The 16,216-nt window shown below is 37.0% G+C and overlaps 1 protein-coding gene across 1 annotated transcript; it reads right to left on the bottom strand.

The window, feature by feature from the left end:
* Window positions 1-4,809: 4,809 nt before the first annotated feature.
* On the bottom strand, window positions 4,810-6,144 carry LOC132047585 (ethylene-responsive transcription factor ERN1-like). The gene has a single exon (XM_059438610.1). The coding sequence runs from the start codon at window positions 6,142-6,144 to the stop codon at window positions 5,041-5,043; it is 1,104 nt and encodes a 367-aa protein (XP_059294593.1). The 3' UTR covers window positions 4,810-5,040.
* Between the last annotated feature and the right edge of the window lie 10,072 nt (window positions 6,145-16,216).

Below are 16,216 nucleotides of genomic sequence, written 5' to 3'. Positions count from 1 at the left end.
TTTTTTTTCTTTCAAAAATTTGATACTCCATCTACTTTGTGTTCCCTTCGAAGTATTTTCTTCAGCACATTATTAACAACAAATATATTTTAAGGTAGTTTCTCTAACCCAAATTATTTTTATTTTTTTGCATATACAATCTTTTGCTTTTATGTGTATAGTGTAGAATAAGGGTGATGAAACAATCCATCAGGTGCATCCTAGCAATAAAGTTCTTTGCTTTTCAAAAGATTTAGTATAGTATAATAGCTAGTATATTTTCATATTTTCATTTGTAGGATTTTTATGGTAACGAGTCATTTGAATTAGTACTATATTTGTTGGTATCACATGGTTACCATAAAGTACTAACATCATATAAGAGATTCACTTATTCCGTGTTAAGCTAGAAATATTTTCTCCAAATAGTAAATAAACATTAATTAACAAACAATCTAATAACTAGCCATCCGAGCTAATTCTTACTATTAATTCTATTGTGTTAGATTTGAGTTTGGATTACACAGTAAGCAATTGCATGGGAGCTAAATCCTAATATACGGGACAAACTTAACAGGTTTAATTGTCATTACACGAAGTGCTCTTTCCAACATATAATTCAATATAAGTGATACATCACCTGGTTTTCAACATAAGAATTAATTTATGAATGAAGAGACATTTAGAAAATGACAAAATTAATGGAAAATGCTAGGTACAAAAATTCCACCTTTTGGCGTTTGGTGTATGGAATTCAATGATTTTGCCATTGTTTAAGTTTTTCACCAGAGTATAAGGTCTTATAAAAATGACAAAAAATATTCACATAATAAGTTTCACTTATAAGTTGATTATAAATCTCAGAGATATGTATTAATTGGTAATTGATTGTATGACTGCTATAATTATAAGTAATTTGTGATTCATGATATGACTACGAAGAATTGACAAAATAAGTAATTATAAGATATACAATTTTAAGTTTAGTTTACCAATTTTTAGTTTCTTTAATTTTTTGTTTATAGGTATGGATCATCCGCGGGTGTCCCTACATCCCGGTCCAAGAGCGTACGATGTGTTAACACTTCAGCAGACCCATCGATCACAGGGTGTGTGGGATGAGACCTTGACGGGACCGAAAGCGTGCCTCTTTCCAAGTTGTGCGGATCGCTATTTCTGGAAGCACGTGAGGCTTCATCCTCGCATCCTTGACTACTTTGGTAGGTGTGGATTTAGGGGAGTACTAGAGGTAGGATCTGTCTCGTATGACTGGGGAGTCATCACCGCACTTATAGAGAGATGGGGTCCCGAGACGCATACCTTTCATTTGCGTACGGGTGAGGCGACTATCACATTACAAGAGATTGAGCTCATGTTTGGCATGGTTGTAGATGGTTATCCCTTCATTCAAGCTAATGCTAGAAATATAAACCTATGGGGTGGCAACTGTTGATCCACGAGCTTACTGGTTGGGCACCCGGTGAGGATTGTTTTGACGCTATTAGTAGCTTGCAAGTAAGTAAACTAGTTGAATATATGAACGGCTTAGATGCCATTACAGATCAAACCACATAAATTGATGTGTAAAAGTGGGTTAGGTTGTACTTGATATGGCTCTGTGGCGGCACGATATTTCCGGATAAGTCCGATGACTTGCTTAATTTAGACAATTTGCTTGACATGCGTGACCTTAACGCAATGAGTACACAATCTTGGGGAGCGGCTGCATAGTCATATTTGTATAATTATCTATGCCGCGCTTCGATGATCAAGGCTGAGGATGTGTGTGGATTCAGTTCCTTGTTGCAGGTACATGACTTTTAAAATTATGTGATTTTATTTGGTTGTCATATTTGATAGTTATAAACTTTATATTTTTTTAATTTTTTTAATATAGGTCTGGGCTTAGGAGCGAATTATGACGGTGTGGCTCGAAGGCGCTATCATAACTTTAGTTGTACTGTGCAGAGCTGTGCTATTCCGGGATCGAGTAATGCTCCAGGTACAAGTGAATTAGGTGGCGACAGTATCGTTCCACATCGCCCTTCTCAGGTGGAGTCATTTACGGAAAGGTAGATATAACGATGTTTTGTTCACTTATTAAGAGACTTCTAACTAATTGTTTTTGAGATTTGAACGACTTGAATTTTGCTATGTTTGTAGGTCTAACGATTTTGAAGAAAACCCTGTATTGACTCAGTTCACACAAATTGTGAGCAACAAAGATGTAGCTAATGATCAATCAGATGAGTCATATAGTGATATCCCATTAGATCATGATGAGACAGACAATGATCAATCATCTGGTGATGATGGTCATTCTTATGAAGACGTTATTGCCCAAGGTGATGGTAACGTTAGCTATCATTCTGATGCGATTTCATATTTGGATAACACGGAAGCTTTGGATGATTTTGCCTTCGCGAGAGATGATGGTCCGGTTCGATGCAACGCACTTTGGGATCGTAAAAAACTAGAATTTACCAATTCAGGTTAGTATGGTGGCAATAAATTTTCAAAATGTATCATTTTGTTTGTTGGCCCATTTTTAAGGGGTTGATAATTTTCCTTGTATTATGCAATTAGGTATGTTATTACAGAACAAGCAGCAAATGAAAGGCGCAGTGAGATTATACTGTCTCAAAGAAAAGAAAGAGTTCATTTCTGATCAGTCCAAAGCTAAATTTTGGAAGGTTATTTGCAAGCATCATATGTTGGGATGTGAGTGGATGATCCGTTTTAGAGAGATTTCAAGTGGTATGTGGAAGGCAGGAAAAATGATTAAGAAACACAATTGTCTCACGGATGATTACAAGAAGGATCATTCCAATTTGACGATCCCGATTGATTCTACTACATTGATACCATGTATTATGGTTGACTAAAGACTCACGGTATTAAGATGTTCGGGGAAAAAATAAAAGGGCTGCATACGTTTACTCCTAGTTATAGAAAAACACAAAAGGGGCGTAAGAAAGATTTTGAAATGGTATATGGAAATTTTGAAAGTTCTTTCAAGTTATTGCCCTAATACATGGTTGCCCTACAATATTTCAATACAGGGACCGCTGTTGAGTTGGAGCACCAGTCAACTACAATGCAAGGCGATCACATCTTCAAGTTTCTTTTCTGGGCTTTTAAACCAAGCATCGATGGATTCAAAAATTACAAGCCGGTCATCTCAATAGACGACACTCATCTCTATGGTAAGTATGAGATGAAACTGTTAATTGCTGTTGGAATTGATGTGAACAATAACATTTTTCCATTTACATATGCTGTTGTTGCACGAGAGATCTTCAAGCTTAGACGTGGTTCCTTATGTTGTTGTGGAGACATGTTGTTTGTGGGAGAAGAGGAATTGGACTTATTTCTAACTGTTATCAGGGCTTCTTGCAATGTGTCCAAACACATGAACGGTTACAACCACCATAGGTTTTGTGTTCGGCATTTGAAAAACAACTTTAATAAAAAGTTCCTCAACAGTGACCTTGAGAACCTAATGTGGTTGGCGGCTGCAGAGCACCAGAAAAAGAAGTACAAAATGAGGATGGAACAAATCAAAAGGTTGTCACCTCTAGCGCATCTATGGTTAAAAAATCTTCCTGAGGAGAAATGGACATCGGTTAAGGACGAAGGTCATAGGTGGGGGGACTATGATAACGAATGTCTCCGAGTCTTACAACGGTTTATTGAAGAAAGCTCGTGGATTGCCTGTTACTGCCATGGTCCGTATGACGTTTAAAACATCTCGTTGATCGGTTTGTTAAAAGAAGCTCCCTTGCTGCTTTATTGATTGCGAATAATAAGCCTTGGCCGCTCATTGTTGAAAAGAAGTTCGAAGAATACTGGGTGGGGGCCCGAAACTACACTGACATGCAACAATACAATTCAACAGCTGGGGTCTTTGAGATTCGGACATTTGTACACGAAGGTAAGGGCGGAAATTTTCATAAAGTCTCTGCTGAAGGGAAAAAGTGTTCGTGTGGGAAGTGGAGAAACTACCATATGCCATGTTCACGTGCCATTAAATTTTGTGATATCCGTGGCATTCAACCAAAGACCTATGTTAGCAAGTACTACAGTTGCAGGTTTTACAGACAAACGTATAATAGAAATTTTTCGCCCTTGGGTGATGAGCCGCACTGGCCACCTTCTTCATTCAATTTAATTGCAAACACTAATATGAGCGAACTTCAGGAGCGCGAAATACAAGTAGAAGGAGGAATGAAATGGATATAGCACCTGCTCGCATGGTTAGGAAGTGTAGTAGGTGCAAGGAAACGGGTCATAACAAACATCGTTGCCCCTTGCGAAATCAGTAGTTGTTGTTGTTTTTTCCTAAGTTCTAGGTCATTATTTCCTTATGTAATCTTCTACGAATATGTTGTTGTCTTTATTGTGTGACGTTTTATTCCGATAATGTGTGATGTTCACATATTATTTCCGAAATTTTTAATTATTGTATGACTTTGTTTGAGTTAAAATATTCTTGAATCAAATGTGGCAACAAATGAAAAACCAAAAATAAGTCTTAATAACGTCACAAAAAACAAAAACAAAAAAAAGATACATATATATAAGGTAAATCGTGTACATGGACACGATTTGCTAAAATTAATTTTGCAAATCGTGTGCCTGTACACGATTTGCAAAAAGAAATATAGCAAATCGTGTCCATGTACACGATCTGACACGATTTGCCTTTTAATTTTTTTTTTTTTAAAAGTTAACGGACGGAAAAAAAGGGCGTTAATGAATTGGGAGTAAATCGTGTAGCAGTGCACGATTAACCCCTTTTGGAAATTTTTGTGCCATTTCGGCGCCGGACTCCAAAAAGTTAACTCGTTTCCGAACTTAGGACAATCAGTAGTCACAAATATTTATCTATATAATGATAGTACAGTATTTCCTTTTACCTTTTGGAAAACATACGAATTAGCACAAATTTTAACTTGGACATGATGGCACATTCTACAGTTGAAACTCATTTTCCTGATTAATTATCTGTCAACTTCCATATGCCTTGCATATGGAACACAAAAGGTTCTGCCAATATTTTCAACTAACAAAGCATATTGGTGGGAGGTCAATAGAGCTCCAGAGGGACAATTCATTGTCATAAGAACTCTCCATAGACGAATTCTCTTCATCCTTCTTCTCAGTCATTCCAGCATTGCATTGTTCATTTTTCTCCTCGTTCTCAAGGTTCCTTTTGCATGCATTTCGAAGCCTGGATAATTGCTCAGACCGCGTTACTCCCCCATATTTCATCTTCAACTTTAAACATTCTGTGATCCCATTAAAGGCGTAAAGGGAAGCTGAAAACTTCCTCTCGTAATTCATCCTCCTCATTGCCTCATTTACCATTGATGTTTCTTCCCCAAAGAGCTCCATTGTCTCTGTTGATAGCTCTTCAGCTAAATCAAATGGTGAATAGTAACACTGTCCAATTTCATCAAGAAATTGGAAGTCAGTACTGGACTCTATATCTTGTACATCAGTAGTATTTATTAACTCTCCTATCTCAATAATCTCCGCGTTCGAGCTCTCGTAGTTATTCACAGGCTGAATATTAAAGTCCTGATCATAGCCATTTTGAGTGATGCTACTACAATCTCTTGTAGTTGCACTTACATTAGCGATCGCATAGTTATCAGTTATGTGATCTTCATAGTAATTGAGATAATCAGTAAACGTCGAACCTGAAAAATCAGCTACTCCATCTCCAATTTCTTCTTGCTCCTTCTGCTGATGATGAACAATTTCAGCCAGAAAGGTTGAATTGGATGAATCATCATCATTATTAGCAGCAGCAGCTAAGGAATTATTTCGTTCTTTCAGCTTGCTAAGAAGAAGGTTAGTGATTTTTGGAGGTAGAGCTGAAGTGGCAGGAGAAGAACAAGGCCAGAAATTCGTGCGAGTATTGGCTCCACGAAGTATACAAGCAGCTTCATCATAAGCCCTTGCTGCTGCTTCAGCAGTGTCAAAAGTTCCAAGCCAAACTCTTATTTTCTGTATAGTGTCTTTTATTTCAGCAACCCATCTGCCTGATGGTCTTTGTCTAACTCCCACAAACCTCTTTGGGGGTTGTTGAGCTCCGCTTAGTGCGGCTGCAGATTCATGAGTTTTCGCTAGTCCTTCAGCTTTTCTCTTTCGAGCCATTGTTTTTGTGTGTGTTTGTATGCTTAATTTGTTATAGTTGCACTCTGCTGGGCCGACACTGACACTGAGGGAAGAAAGCTATGGTCCTAGTCGTAAAAGATGGATACTAGGCGTTGTGTGTATTGACTTGTGCAGTAAACAAGAATGGTGAACTATGAAGGTGTTGGATGTGTGCTTGGTTTTAGTAGCTAGTTTTTGTACATAACTAAGTTGGGGTGTCAGTTGCATAGATTTATATGACGAAAGGGAGAAGGAATATTCTGTCAAGTGGCAAACTATTAGAGTTGAAAGGTTCTTTTCTTGTTTGTTAAGACGCATTTGTTTTATCGTTTTGGATTTGTAATAGCAACAGATGGAGGGTTCTATTATGATATATAGAAGAGAGGATTGGTAAAATAATAATAAGCTTACCTAGTGTTATTATTTTAATAGATGGTTTGACCCAGCTGAGAGTGCACCTTATTGCTTCCTGTTTTAAGCTTTCTTGTTATTTCGAGAAAAGAATTAATTTGTAGTACAAAAAGCCGTGGCCCGACTTGGTCACTAGAATAAGTCCCACTCGTCTTCTTATGATGAATTTATACAATATGAAATGATTAATTCAGATTATGTCACTTGTCGATCATACATATGTCGTGACCTTTTTGCCCTGGAAGTTCCACCCAATGACCTTGAAAATGAGTGATCTTGAACTTTTGACTCCCGCTTGCCTCACGGGTAAACCATCAAAATCAAAATTTATTAAACTTGAAGTTTTATCCATGGAACAAGCAAGATAAGAAATTTAAACTTACTTACCTACACCTCCAAGATCATTCTTGTAAATCACTCTTTTTTGTCAATTTTTTTTTGTCTATGATATTTAAGGTGATAGACATTGAAATTAGCACTTTACGAAAGAGACTCACTTCATCCTTTTCGATGTCGACAACCATAGGAAGCCCATACAACTAGAACTAGAATTCCTTATTTAGGCTATAAAATTGTAAGTTTTTCATTTGAGCGATGACACTCACGTAGTGTAATAGTTCTTAAGAAGCTTAATCCAAGTTAATCACCCACGCAATAGTGGTGAAAATCTATGATATTCCTTAGAAGTGAAACAAATTGATACTGGTCAAATGACATTCGCGAATATATAATTAAAATTATAGAGAAACATTTGAGTAATTTGACGAAATCATTTTTCTTTTAGGCGATTAGACAACAGGTGGCCAAATTTTACTAGTGTTAAGCATTTCAAAAAATTAAATCATAGTTTCTTTTCATTTTGATCACAATCCGCATAATTATAGCTGAGTGCCAATTAAATTGGATATCTATAATTCTATATTTGCTTAATTGCATTTATGTTTGTGTTTCTTGTGCTGGTTCTATTTATTTAGATTCATTTAGAAGTAGCCGGAAAGTTTCCATCTGTTATGGGATGCCATGTGGTGTTGCTGATCACTTCAACAAAAGCAAATGTCAACGAGGCCACTCTAAGCCCTCCAAATGGAAGTTCCAAAACAATCACAAACTCTTCTACCTCACGTATGCATACTCCTAAGCAAAAATAATGAGTATTTTGATGGAAGTAACGATAATAATTAATAGAGAACGGAAGAGATACAGTAATAATTTCTCTCCCTATGTGCGAGCCAGAACTCTTGCTGACTACAAGCCCTAGTTTTGCTTCATTTTTGCCCTAGTTTCTTTTTCCACCTACAACTAGGAAATTGGCTTCCTCCTCTCGACCGAACGTTGATAATACGCACCTGGAAAGAGATGTGCGGGATTGAATATCAATGATGTGCCAGTCGAGCTGGATAATATTGATGACGAAGACGTCATTGCATATGACAAACATGAAGGTAGTCCACAATTATGTATCATCAGTCATTGTGTTCTGATCGTTTCAAGATGCGATGTGAAACGCCATACGACCGATGGAAGGTATGATTTTGAAAGAACTTGGGAATAATGTTTTTGCCTTTCAGTTCTTCGATGAATTGGACTATGAGAAAGTATTGGCTGATGCTGCTTCCTGGAACTTTAGGCAGAGCCCTATTGTCATGCGGCCACTCTTACCGGGACAAAACCCTAGACAGGTTGAATTGACACAGTTGAACATTTGGGTGCGAATATATGGTTTAGTAGGTGGCCTGCGATCTAAAAGATACATTGGGAATACCATTTGAGTTTTTTTTTGTTGATTAAAAAAAACATGACTCCATCCGGCGGGAGTATATACGAGTTGGGATTAGCATTGATGTGCGTAATACTTGAGAAAGAACATGAAGATTCGTCGATCAGGAGGAACATGCATCGAAGTCACGTTTAAATATAAGCAGCTAGGAACCTTCTGCTTCTACTATGGTGTGCTAGGCCACACTGATAAGTTCTTCTGCAAGCTTTTTCAGGCCTGCAGGGTGGATAAATCACAATTTCAATATGATATCTCTTTACGAGCAGAACGCTGACCATGAGTATAGGGGATCCAGATGGATACAGACTGAGGAATGGGAAAAGAGGAATGGCGAGGCAAATATGGAAGGCGTGTATCGTAAGACGGAAGTTCCGTATGATGTTGGTGATATAATGTCGAGAGCAAGAGAAGAAAATCTTGGGAATTTAGGAAAAGAGGGGACTGGGAAGGGAAGTACGAGAGATGAAGGAGTTGGGAGAGAAAAATATTCGAGAAATCAGGGAAGAGAGAGTACTCGCAAAGAGAATGGGGGAAACGGAAATGGTAAGGAGGAGAAGCAGATGACAGTAAGTGACAGAGAAAATTATGGGGTTGATTGGGTAGATGAGGATGATAACGATGATATAAGAGTAGATTTGGGTAATAATGCCTTAATTCCTTTGGATAAAAAAAGGAAACTCGATGAGTTGATTACCTTGATTTTTGTGGATGATTCAAAAAGCTTGTTAGTGGCAGGTTCTGGATCCCAAGACCGCCAGTCCTAATGAGTTCGCTCTGTTGGAATTGTCGTGGGTTGGGAACCTATATACAATTCAAGAATTAAAGGACGCGGTCTTTTCAAAGCAACCCAGTATCATTTTCCTCCAACAGACGAAAACAAGATTATTTGTTGTGGATCCAATAGGCTCCAATGGGAGTCTAGCACTTCTCTGGAAGGAAAAGAACTGGTGCTCTCTTATTAGTTATCACAAGCTGCTTATTGACGTAAAAGTACATATACCTGGTACTCCTAAATTTTGTTTTACAACTTTTTATGGTTATCCAGGAACACAAAGAAAGACGTGCATCGTGGAATCTGTTGAAATCCCTGAAGGACAAATCCAATCTCCCATGGCGTATCGGTGGTGATTTTACTGATATACTCAACTATAAGGATAAACTTGGTTGAATACATCATCCATAATGGAGGATAAACGGATTCACAGAAGGCGATAAATTTTTGTAGGCTTTTTGATCTTGGCTACAATGGCAACCGTTTTTACGTAGGAACGATCTAGAAACACTCAAAACTGGGTTTGAGAGAGGCTTGACCATGCTTTTCCAACGAGAGATTGGCAAAATAACTTTCCAAATTCCACATTGTTCCATGCTGAATCGACTTTATCTGATCATGCATGTATCTTTTTAACCATGGGCGTGAATGTTATTTGCTATGCTTGCAAAACCCTTTCGGCTTGAAAATTTCTGGATGAAAGAGAGAGATATTAAGCAAGCTGTCCAAATCGCGTGGGAACATGGAAAAGGACAGCCTATAGACGAGTTGATAAAGAGTTATGGTACTTATATCTGGGGAAAGAACAAAAGACATTAATTTAAGGAAAATTTGAAGCAAGCCAAGGCGTAGATGACAAGATATAGAAACATCTCAAACCCATATCATATGCAGTTATTTAGTTCAGCTAAAGAGGCATACTTACAGCCACTTGAACAACAAAATATCTACGGAAAGGGGCAATATATACCCCTGAACTATCGAAAAAGGACTAAATATACCCCTCGTTATACTTTGGATTCAAATATACCCCTATCGTTATACTTTGGGTCCAAATATACCCCTCCTCCATTAAACTTGTCCAAGGTGGACACCAAATGTGACGTGGCATTGACAACTCGGTGTAGTTAACATCACGTGGCATGCCACCTCACCGCCTAATCAATTTGCTGGAGTTTGAACCACAAGTCAATTCGCCGGAGTTTGACCCAATAACAATTTGCCTGAGTACCCACAAGGAACAATAATAATTGGGATGAATTTGACCGCATGACAACTCTGTCACTAGCTCCACCGGGAATGGGCAATGACTGTTGCCGGAGAGGTCTTGTAAATTGGGGATTATTGTTAAATAATATCATATCTCTCTTCCTCTCTATTCCAATTCTTAGATATTTCATCGGCTTAGGCACAGCAAACTGATCCTTCAGTAACGGAAACTGAGAAATGAAAAATCGATTCAATAAAAACGCCAAAACAGAAGAAGAAAAAAATAGGAAAATTAGGGAGTTTGCCTGAGTGAGCGATTAGATAGGTTGAGAAAATCGGAAGTTCTGTCAGCCTTGAGCACTCGATCCATTGGAGAAGATTGTGTTTTCAGATTTGTGAGGAAAGAGACGATTTTTTAATGATGTGAGGTCTAATCGATTGGTAAAGTGTAAGCTTTGGGTGATTGAAACTTGAAAGTGAAGACTTTGGCACCTGCCACCAGTTAAACTATAATCCCCAATTTACAAGTCCTCTCCGGCGAATTGTTTTGTGGGTCAAACTCCGGTGAATTGTCTTATGGGTCAAATTCTAGCAAATTGGTTGGGCGGTGAGGTGGCATGCTACATAGTGTCCACCACACCAAGTTGTCAATGCCATGTCACATTTTGTGTCCACCATGGCCAAGTTTAACGGAGGAAGGATATATTTGAACTCAAAGTATAACGGTAGGGGTATATTTGAACCCAAAGTATAACGAGGGGTATATTTAGCCCTTTTTCGATAGTTTAAGGGTATATTTGACCCTTTTCCAAAATATCTATTGGAAACAGAGATCTAAACAACACTGGTTGAGAAAAGGTGACACCAACACAAGATTTTTTCATGTTATGGCCTCGAATAGGCAAAAGAAAAATACATTCATGCAATTGAAATTTTTTTTGGGATAGTGACGTGGATGAGATAGCTTACTGGATGTCAAAGACGGGTTTCTATGATGCTTTGTCACATCTGAACAGGGTGCTATAGATAAAATTCTTGGCTTGGTTGGGAGCAAGGTGACGACAACCCATAAATCTATCTTCGAATAGAGTTTTTACTACTGATGAGGAGAAGGATGCTGTCTTTTCTATGCACCCAAATAAAGCTCCAGGACCTGATGGACTAAATCCGTGCTTCTATCTTAGTTTTTGGTCGGTGGAAAGTAAGGATGTTTCAGACAAAACTTTACATTGTGTTAATGACAATGGCAACATACCTGGCCATAATAACACAAAGATCATCTTAATCCTGAGAAAGAAGCAACTAGAGGCAGTGTCAGATCTTAGGCCTATATCCCTGTGTATCGCCATTGACCGTATTGCTTGTAAAATGATGGCAAATCGGATGAAGCATTGTTTATATGCTATAATCCCTGAAGCTCAAAGTGCATTTATCCCAGGAAGATGTATTATTGATAATGCCTTGATATCGTTTGAGATAAATCATTACTTGAAACGAAAAACACAAGGAAAAATAGGTTAGGCGACTTGAAAACTGACATGAGCAAAGCCTATGATAGAATGGAGTGGGATTACTTGAAGAACATCATGCTTAAGCTTGGTTTTTCTGTGGAATGGGTATTGCTACTGTGTCATACCAGATATCTGATGTGGCAAGGAGTTTGGACACCTAATTTATTTATTATTGTGGCTGAGGGTCTTTCGACACTATTTGAGGTTTTATGCACAACGTGGTAGTTTGCATGGTGTAAAGATTGCACCACATTGCCCTCCTATTTCTCATCTTATTTTCGCAGATATTGCACTCTTTTTCTTTTAAGGCAGTTGATAATGAAGCAAATACTATTAAGCACTGCTTTATGATCTATCATCAAGCATGGAGCCAGTAGGTGAATTTTCATAAATTGGAGATCTCTTTTAGTAGAAACACTGATGGTGTAGTAAATGACTCAATTGCTTCTATTCTAAATGTACCAATGGTTTATCATCCTAGTCAATATCTTAGGCTGCCAGCTATTGTGAGTCGTAGCAAGAAAGATGTTTTCAGTTATGTAGTGGATAAGATGTGCTCAAAGCTTCAGAGTTGGAAATGAGCAATCCTGTCAAGAGCGAAAAAAGAGATTTTATCGAAATGCTTGTACAAGCAATCCCGAACTATCTTATGTCCCTCTTTGCATTGCCTATTGACATCTGTATTGCTATTGAATACGCTATGAATCACTTTTGATGGCTCAGTGGAGGTAGCGAGGGATATGGAATTAAATGGATTTCATGAGAGCGTCTTAGTAAGCACAAAAATGAAGGTGGTATGGGATTTCAGAGTCTTCTAACATACAAATACGACGTTGCTAGCCAAAACACTAGCTGATTTTGACATGACCATATTATCTTGTAAGTCACGTCCTCGGGGCTAAGTACTATCGCAACTCAAACTTTCTTAATGCAGGTGAGGGGTCAAATTCTAGCTTTATCTAGCGGTCTCTCTGTACGAAAAAATATCTTCTTTAGAAGGGATGTGCAAAGAGAATTGGAAATGGGCTTAATACACGGATTTACTATGACTCATGGCTACTAACTAGCCAATCTATGTTTGTTCAAAGTGCTCCAGATGATGAGTCCATGAATCTTTGTGTGGCGGATTAGATAGATAATGATACAAGAAAATGGAAGCTACATCTTTTGGAGACCCTCTTTATTATAGATGAGATAAATTGGATCAAAGCCATTTCCCCGGAATTTACTTCTCGGGATTATGGTTGGATGTGGAGGCCAGATAGACAAGGAAGATATACTGTTAAGAGTGGGTATTTGGTGCTACAAGAAAATAATATCCCTAGTTTGGATGGCGATATTTGGAAGAAAATCTGGAAGCTAAAAATGCCACCAGTCCTAAATTTTGTTTGGCGGGCATTGAAAGGAGTATTACCGACAGGTGATAACTTACTTGCTCGAAGGTCCTTCAGCAGAATGTTTGCCCTGCATGCCTTCAGGAAGCCGAATCCATCTTTCATTGTCTAATAAAGTGTAATACTGCAAAGCAAGTTTGGCTTAAGTCTTCTTTGGGTCGGTGGCAGGTGAGAAACTCATTAATGGACTAGTTTATGACACTAGTACATGCTGTGATGCGTGATCAGCTTCATGAGGCTATCATGATCCTCTGGGAGATATGGAATGCCACAACAACTCCGATCTCGAATGGTAAAAATACACGACGTACAATCGTCATACATAGAGCCAGTTGCTTCTGGCAAGAGTGGACTGCGACACGTATTAGTGGTAATATTTACTCTGTGTCTGAGACTGATTTTATCGTTAAATGGTTTCCTCTTGATCCGGGCATTCTGAAATGCAACATTGATGCTTCGTGTGATATTAACTCTGAAAGGACAGGGGCTTCCTGATACTCATGGAAATTTTGTTAGAGAATTTAGTTCACCACTGGAAGCTTCATATGATGCGCTAATAGTTGAAATCCTAACAGTCTGTGAAGCTTTGTGCTGGTTGAAGAACTACTATTGCACATCCCTGATTGTTGTTGAGATGGATTGTCTTTTGGCAAAGCAAGCATTGGAAAAACCTGAGAGCTGCAATTCTTATTTTGATATTATTGTGCAAGATTGTAAAGCACTCATGTGTGACGTTACATCTATATCTTTGTCTTTTGTTAAACGGTCAATGAATCGGTGTGCCCATATGTTAGCCCAGGCTGCAGGTTCTATGTCTGATGCTATGGAGTGGATTGCGCATTCCCCATCTTTGATTCATGATGTACTCATCTATGATTTGAATAACAATTCAGCTTATTGCTTCTTTTAATTAAAAAAAAAATAATCGAGAACAACTATAGAAAATTTGGTATCTTTTTTTAACTCAAACGCTAGAAACTAGAAAATTTGGTATATCTCTTTAACTCAATCGCTTCTACAAGGGATATACAGTGATCACTCTTTTAATCTTGCATAACTCAACATTCTCGACCGAAGTAAAAATATCTCATCAATTAAATGAATCGACTAATTAAATTCTCATTGAAGAGATTCAAGTGAAAGCCTCAACTTCTTTTGAACTGTGGACATTTTTCACTTAAAAAATAAGGTGCTTGGATTTCATTCCATTCCATTTTGGAAAAAATATCACACATTTTTCCAGGTATTTCATATTTGTCCACAGATATAACCATTATAATGAATCGAGTTGATGATGACTTTTGTGTGGAAAGAGGCACTTCCTTTCTTACGTCACTGAGGGATTTCATTTATCGATGCAGATTAAATAGACATTTGTATATAAAAAATGTAATATTTAAAAGAAAGTTTGAAAAAGTTAGTCAAAAGTTGAAGTTGTATTTGAATACGCATTTAACTTGAAACTCATCTTTATTTTTTTAAAATGAAATATCAGTCTAATTTATAGCCCAATACTGTTTTAATTTTATTTTTTGCAAAAAAAAAAAAACAAAGAATAAAGAATAAATATTGTCCAAACAGGCTCTAAAATTCTCCCAATCATGCGTGATAATCACCCATCACACGGTTATCAAATATTCAAATCCAAAAGCATTTTTGGCTATTAAGTCGTGTTATGATTGACTATAATTTGCTCAAATTCAACATAACTATACGGAGTATTTCATAAAACATCACGTTTTTCTTGATAATTTCTTAATCATATTTTCTTAACCAGACAATGCAAAAAGAAAAAAGAAAAAAAACTCACATAATTAACTCCCAATTTGGGAGAAATAAATAAACTTAGTTTTAAAAAATTTCAGGGTGATTCCTATCTGTTGAATTTTTTTTCTTAGTTGCAGGAGTAAATTTTCAGGAAAAAGTGATTCCGATCTGTTGAACTTCCTTTTTTTTTAGTTTTTTATGTCTTTTGCTAATAGTAAGAAACGAGACAAAATTTCTTCAATTATTAATTTTTTAAGAGATGATGGTAAAAAACACACTCCATTTTTTTTTTTTTTGCGAGTTTCTCACTTGAACTATTAAGTATTTACATTTTATACCTGAACTATCACCAATTATTTATCAAAACACATCTTACTAGTATGTAATGGTGCTTGTTGAACACTTTTTTTGTTTGTTTGTTTAAAAATGGTGCCAAATGGCACTCGACATGGATAATTTAAAAATTTAAGAGAAAATGATCAAAAACACACCTGAAGTATAATATTTTGCGATTTACCTACCTAAACTGTGAGGTGTTGTGTTTCTTGCCTGAACTATCACCAATTATTTATTAAAACATATTTCGAAATTAATGAGTCAACTACCGTATGGATGAAATTTTATGGGCAAATTAAGCTGGCACGCGCTTTTTGCCGATTGTATTAAAAACAATTGGTCTAGTCAGATTCAAGTTGTGTTTTAATAAATAATTGACGATAGTTCGGGTAGAAAAGTGGCAAAAATGTGATATATCATACGTATTCTTTTACTACCATTACTTCAATTTTTAAACATCCAAAATGTAAGCAATAGAGAGAATAAACATAAAATTAGAGTTGTGAGTGGTTGTTTAAAGATTGACAAGAAAGAACCCTCCAAAATCAACTGCAAAAAATCGCAGCTTTGAACATTGTGTATAAGGTATTTTACTTTCCTCTGGATCCAATGGATCACTAACTGATATAATAAATATAATAATTAAAGCTAACTCCAAAGTGATCTTCCTCAGCTAATTATTTCATTTCTCAATTATGTTTCCAATTCTTGATTTAGATCCGGCATTTCCAATTTGAACCTATAATTGTCGTGTTATTGGCTGAATTTTCTTATAACAAGTGATGTGACATCGTGAGACAATTTATATAAACGAGTTTCATATGCTTTTGATAATCAATCGCGAAGGCGATTTGAATTTGCAATTGTTGAATAGAGAATTGAAATGTGTCTGTTC

The sequence above is a fragment of the Lycium ferocissimum genome, chromosome 2, assembly GCF_029784015.1.
Source record: "Lycium ferocissimum isolate CSIRO_LF1 chromosome 2, AGI_CSIRO_Lferr_CH_V1, whole genome shotgun sequence".
NCBI lineage: Eukaryota > Viridiplantae > Streptophyta > Magnoliopsida > Solanales > Solanaceae > Lycium > Lycium ferocissimum.
Note: the sequence above shows the minus strand (reverse complement) of the source record. Positions and strands in the feature narration are given on the sequence as shown.